This window comes from Theropithecus gelada, chromosome 7a (assembly GCF_003255815.1).
Source record: "Theropithecus gelada isolate Dixy chromosome 7a, Tgel_1.0, whole genome shotgun sequence".
NCBI classification, from domain to species: domain Eukaryota; kingdom Metazoa; phylum Chordata; class Mammalia; order Primates; family Cercopithecidae; genus Theropithecus; species Theropithecus gelada.
The window spans coordinates 51,609,993-51,616,363 of record NC_037674.1 but is presented as its reverse complement, the minus strand read 5'-3'; the positions used below and the strand labels follow the sequence as shown (position 1 = coordinate 51,616,363).

At 46.4% G+C, this 6,371-nt stretch overlaps 1 protein-coding gene across 1 annotated transcript in view; it reads right to left on the bottom strand.

The window, feature by feature from the left end:
* Window positions 1-3,009: 3,009 nt before the first annotated feature.
* PTPN9 (protein tyrosine phosphatase, non-receptor type 9) overlaps window positions 3,010-6,371 on the bottom strand; it is a 109,271-nt gene continuing 105,909 nt past the window's right edge. Inside the window, exons 12-13 of the mRNA XM_025390255.1 lie at window positions 5,663-5,870; window positions 3,010-4,856 (exon numbers count right to left, since the gene is read on the bottom strand). Of these exons, the coding sequence (XP_025246040.1) occupies window positions 4,642-4,856; window positions 5,663-5,870 (423 nt within the window). The 3' untranslated portion in view covers window positions 3,010-4,641. The remainder of the gene's footprint in view (window positions 4,857-5,662; window positions 5,871-6,371) is intronic.

Genomic DNA, 6,371 nt, shown 5'->3' with positions numbered 1-6,371 from the left:
ACTGAGGGAAGCTAGGGGAGTAGCAGCAGCTTGAAAGAAGAGACTCTGAAAACACACTAAAACTGGGGAGGCTGGGTATGGTGGCCCATGCCTGTAATCCTCTCATTTTGGGAGGCTGAGGCAGGAGGATCGCTTGAGGCTGGGAGTTTGAGACCAGCTTGGGCAACAGTGAGATCCTGTCTCTAGAGAGAGAGAGAAAAAAAAAAGCAGAGTTCCTGCTTGAGCCCAGATGTTGAGACTGCAGTGAGCCATGATCATGCCACTACACTCTAACCTAGGCAACAGAGCAAGACTCTGTCTCTGAAAAAAAAAAAAAAAAAAAGTGGGGCGTGCCAGTGGGAGCTGACTCAACCCAAGTAAGGGCCTAATAGCTCCTCTATGGGTGTTTGCACTGTCCAACAAAGCACTGGACCCTTACAGTCAGAGGACCCATGGTAGGATCATCTGGTGTAGCCCCTTCTTTTACAGAGGGAACCTAGGACTTGGGTTGGGTTGAGTGGTAAGACCTCAAAACCACCAAAGAGCTGGGTCACTCTAGAGAAGCCTTTCTACTTGGCCAGTGCCTCTTGGCCCAATTCCCTCTAGGTCTCTGATTTATAAAAGTTTTTGTATGTGTGTCTGTCTGTCCCAATAGACAAGAAGCATCCCTTTCAGGGAAGGAACCAAATTTCCCTAGTGCTGTGATGCTAAATAGTCCATTCTCCCAAGAACAAGTCCTACTCTGTCATTTACCTGCATACTGTCACATGAAGACTGACAAGGGTGGGCCTCCTAGGCTGAGGATGCTGGCGCACCCTTCACCTCAGAAGTCCCATCCTAGCCAACAAGGATGGGCAAGATGAAGGGAGCAATGGGAAAAAGGACATGGGGATTCTCTCATGTTTGAAAAATTATATAGCATAGGAATGTTAGAGAAAGGTGAAAAAAACAGCAATCAAATCAGAAGCAGAAGCCTGCTTTAGCTCAGTGTTTTCTTCTTTCCTGAACATTGTCTTTCTTTTTTATTTACTTTTTTTGAGACGGAGTTTCACTCTTGTTGCCCAGGCTAGAGTGCAATGGCACGATCTCAGCTCACTGCAACCTCTGCCTCTCAGATTCAAACGATTCTCCTGTTTCAGCCTCCCGAGTAGCTGGGATTACAGGCACAAGCCACCGTACCCAGGTAATTTTTGTATTTTTAGTAGAGACGGGGTTTCATCATATTGGTCAGGCTGGTCTTGAACTCCTGACCTCAGGTGATCTGCCCACCTCGGCCTCCCAAAGTACTGGGATTACAGGCGTGAGCCACCGCACCCAGACCCTGAACATTTTCTCTTGCTTTATTCAGTAAGTCTCCTGTATGAGAACCCCGACTTGCCAAACAGATTCTGGGTTGCGTCTCTGCCTTCCCTTTCCCTCCTCCTTTAACACCTAACACAGGTAGGATCAAACTGGTAAAAGCTACAAACAATGGCAGTGGGAGGAGTTCCTCGAGTTTTATTGAAAATTTAGGAGACATCAATTCGTTAACTCTCTACAGAGTCAGAAACATGAACTAAATCTGTGGTTCCCAAACCTGGATCATCCTGTCACTCACTAACAACCTACTGGATGGACCCAGGAATCAGCATTTTATGGAGCTCAAGTGATAGATAACCTCACCAATCTTCAGATATGCAATGAGAAATTCAAGCATAACTTTAAATTCACAGGGCAGTTGGGTTACAGCCTCTTCAAATAAATGACAATTTAAAGTTACCTCCTCCAGGCCTTTTATCATTAATCCCATTTCTTACACGTTCCACTAAACCCCTAACCTCTCTGGTTTCTCAAATTTCCAAGAATCTCTGTTCATTTCTTATGTTTGTGCACTCCTAAGAGAATGGAGGCTTATCTGGAGAAGGAACTAGATTAATCTTCTGCTCTACACTTGAGCTCCTGATTATAGTAAGAAACTCAATAAAAATTTATTGGCAGATCAGAAGATGGATCCTTAGAGGAAGTCTAGTGTAAGAGTTGAAAGAAGGTACTTTGGAGTCAGATGGTCTGGATCCTGGCTGTAGCAAATTAACATTCCTGTCTCTCAATTTTTTTCTTCTGTCAATACCTACCTCAAAAGGTTGTGGAGGGTGAATGAAATGATACCTAGAAATTACTCTAAACAGTGCCTGGAATAGAGTAAGCATCCAGTAAATTGGTTGCTATGACTATTATTAAGAACACCTCAATATTTCCCAGCCACAATTGCCCCAACTGGGCAAGCCATCACCAGCCAACAGGTGTGATATGGGGAGTGGTCTTCCATGGACAAAGCTTCTGGTTCCATTCTTTCTAAGAGAGAAATGCAAATGACTCAAAATCTTCTCACAAACACCATGTATCCATAGATAGGGAGTTTCCTGGGGAGAATGACAACCCTTTTGGTACTCTGCAGACATGAGGAGCCTACATCAGGAGGTCCTAGCTAGGAGAGTCAGTCACCAACCCTGTCGCGCTTCGAGTCTACTACATGAAGCATGGGCACAAGAACAACAACCTGGAACTTAAGAACTATTTATACTCTGAAAGGACAGCTAAACAAACCTCTGTTCTCCAAAGACAAGATCTCCATCTTCCATGCAGTGAGGAGACCACAGGCTTTGTAAGCAGACCAACTTGAGCTCGTTTTAGAGCAAATCACTGTAACCCTCTGGACCTCACTTTCCTCATCTATATAGAAATGAGAAAGGGGTGCACAGGAGAAGGGAGAGAAGATAATATCTCACTGAATTGTTGTGAGGTTTGAATGAAGCAATGAGGAAAAAAGCACCTAGCATAGCACTTAGCACATCTCAAGCACTGAACTGGTGCTGGTCCCTCTGTCCAGATATAGGGCCATGGCTTACAGACAAGGTGAACTCATAGTGTCAGAACTCTAAGTCTCAGATACTGAAGCCTTGGGTCCCTCCCTGCCTCCCTCATCCCTCCCAGACCAGCTCCTGGACCCCCTCCCTCATGTCCCAGGCTGCTAAATTGATGAAGCTAAAAGGGTTTTGATCATGTCGGTATATTTATATGTAAATACAAAACTGTATCACTGTAAGATATTGAATATGAACATTACAATTATTTTCTGAATCTGCCTCAGTCCATTGATATTAAATACAAAAATGAAATGATTGTAAAAAATAAGAATATACACATTCAAAGAGCTTATTACAATATAAAATTATTGAGGTCTCATCAGCTGCCAACCTCATCTTCTGTGACAGGGGAAGGTTTAGGAGTTCCTGGGATTTTCTTGGGAATGTAGAGTGCTAAGGACTCTTGATTTATCCCTAGCACATAAGGATGAGTGGGCTGGGAGCAGGCAGGGACAGGCTGGGTGGGTAGGGGACAAACAGTGATTGCAGGGGACCACCTCACTCAGCCAGAGGGTAAAGCTTTTTATTGACACAGAACCCACCCAGTTTGAGGGTCTAGCAGGCTAGCAGGCAGGAAGAGATGGGCATCTCAGTAGACGGCCAAGCTTCATAAAGGAACCATCCAGCAAAAGAAAAAGGGCCCCAGCCCATCCTCCCAGGGAGGCATTTTCTTAGTAGTTTTTTCTCTCTCATACCTGGGCTACGCCTCCTTCCTTCTAAGACTTCGTACCGATTGCATGTGGCTCTGGCTGCTCAGTGAGTTCATCTCTACCCTCCGCCTCCCATCCATGGGATAGTGAAAGCAAAGAGAGAGTATGGAATCACAGTGGAGGTCTGTTCCCCAAATTGGCCAAGTAAACGCAGAAAAATCATCAGATAAGGGAAATCCATGCTGAGCTAACCCAGTGTCACCACAAACTAATACATTCGTGGCTCCAATAGGAGGGAGATAAGTCATTACTTAAGGAAGGGGCCCTGTGGCAGGAACATGGAGAAGTGTGTGTGTCCTCTTCCACCACTCTGTAGCCTGACAACAGGAGACATGATCACCAACCCAAGCTAGTCCAGGATAAATAGCAGGGTCCAAGAAGCAAGGAGTCCTGAACTGCAACACAGAGCCCCAGGAACTTCTACAAAGGAATATCTGTGTGTATATGTATTTATAGAATACGATCATATTATCACATACAATATATATTATATACACACGTACATATGGACCCATACACATAAGTACACACACGCACACACACAGAATGACAGGACTCGAATACACGCCCTACTTATAAACGTGCTTGGCACTCAGGACGATCTCTAGAATATGTAACTTGGTCAAGCTCTCTGGGGAGAAAGGCAAATGCTCACCAAACCTCCCCATAAAATCCTAGCAAAGGGAAGGAGTGGGAGACAGGAGACCTCCAGAAAGAGAATGGTGGGAGAAAGGAGGAGGGAGGTTCCTTCCCCACTTACCTCGGGGACCCTGGCAAAAATCAATAGCCACAATTTGGTTTTAATAAGGCACAGTTTGATAGCAGGTGCTAGGAATTAAGAACACATTGCTGCTGGCCCTTTCTAGTGGCAATTTCACCACATTTATCTAGCCAAAGGGAAAGGCTGCCTTGTGTGCACATGTGTGCCGGGAGACAGAAGAAAGAAGTTGATCCATGGCTTCAGCGTAACTGATGGCAACCTATAGGCTCAGCGGTGTCCAGGGTAGTTTAAGGAAGGCTGGCCAGCAGGTAGGAGGTTCGTGGGAGAGTTACTGACCCTCCACAGCCAGCAGGTTTTGGCCAGAGGATACCATGCCCTCCTTCTCTGCGAACTCCAGGATGGCCTTGTAGCAAAAATAGTACTGCTCAGGGGTCTGGATGCTGAAGGCCCTCTGGGTCCTCATGCGTGACACCGTCTGGAACACATTAAGGGTGCCAAGCTCCTCCAGCTGTGCCAGGCAGATGTCCAGTGAGCAGAAGGTACCTGAAGAAGGAAGGAAGTGATCACATCTGGTTTACCTCTCCTCTCCTCCTCCCTCTACCAAATAACCCAGGGAGAACTGAATGAATGAATTCAAAGGCAAAGCACCTCTTGGCAGAAGGCCAGGTGGCCTTAGGCCTGAAAGGACTCGAGGAGGAGGTCACAGGGAGTGTTGGAGGCCAGAGAAATGAGAAGGCCTCTTACCTCTCAGGACATACACTGGGGTAACAGGAAGTGGAAACGGGAAGGTGACATAAGGGAACTTCCTGCTTCAATCCCAGACAGACAGACTGACAGCACTCCCACACCTAATTTCCAGAGTCTACAAGTTTTTCAGAGGCCTAACACAAACCTATTCCCAACTTTCTCCCAAAGGACCTTTGAACTAGAAAGGCCAACATTTTCTACCATGTACATGCCCTTAAGACAAAAGCTGCTAACTGGCTCCAGAATGGAGAACACAGCACAGGGTGGGGAGTCCCTCCAGGGAGGGCTATATGGGAAGGAAGCAGCAGACCAGCTGAGCTCCCTGGGATACCTGCAGCGACAGTGCTAATAGGTGACAGGATCAGCGTTATGATGGGGTATATAAAACATCAACCCCTAGAGGACTTGGCTTGTGAAATATATATTCTGGCCATCACTTGGTCCACCAAAAGGACATTAGAAGAGGGATTTTTCACAGCAATTCACCACCAAGGGAGCAAGTGAGTTCCTTCTCCAATCACAGATGTGGGCTACGAGCTTTGTTTTTCCTCCTCCACCCCTACTGCCTCTGCAGACACCAAGAGCTGCATTAGGTGCATTACCTGTCCTGCCAATGCCTGCACTGCAATGGACCACAATGGGTGGCTCAGAGCACTGCCCTTTGGAGCGTGCTCCCATGTTGCTCACAGCCAGGCTCTGCTGGTTTCTGACCACTCTCAAGAAGTCAATGAGGGAAGCTGCTGAGGAAGGGACACCATAGTCTGGCCAGCTCAAGAACTGGAAGTGGGTCACCTGGCGTTTCTGCCGTTCCTTAGATGAGAAAAGAAGTAAACGTTAACGAGGTTATTTCTGCCTGCCCCTAGCTACCACTGGCTTTTCCAGATTCTCAACACCCTGGTTATCCCTACCACCAAGGCTCCTATCCACCACTGTCAACTTTTCCCCGTAACTGCTTCTTTACTATAAACCCAAAGGAAGGGTTGGTTAATTGTTTGGAAAAGGCAGAATTCCTATACTGTAAGATCCAGAATTTTTTTTTGAGACAGGATCTTACTCTGTCGCCCAGGCTGGAGTACGGTGGCATGATCAAACTTACTGCTGCCTTGACCTCACAGGCGTGTGCCACCATGATCAGCTAATTTTTTCTATGTTTTGTAGAGATGAGATCTCACTGTGTTGCCTAGATTGTCTTGAACTTCTGGGCTCAAGTGATCCTTCCACCTCTGCCTCCCAGAGTGCTGGGATTATAGACGTAAGCCATTGCATCCAGCCCCAGATTTATTTATTTATTTTTTTTTGAGACAGTCTCTC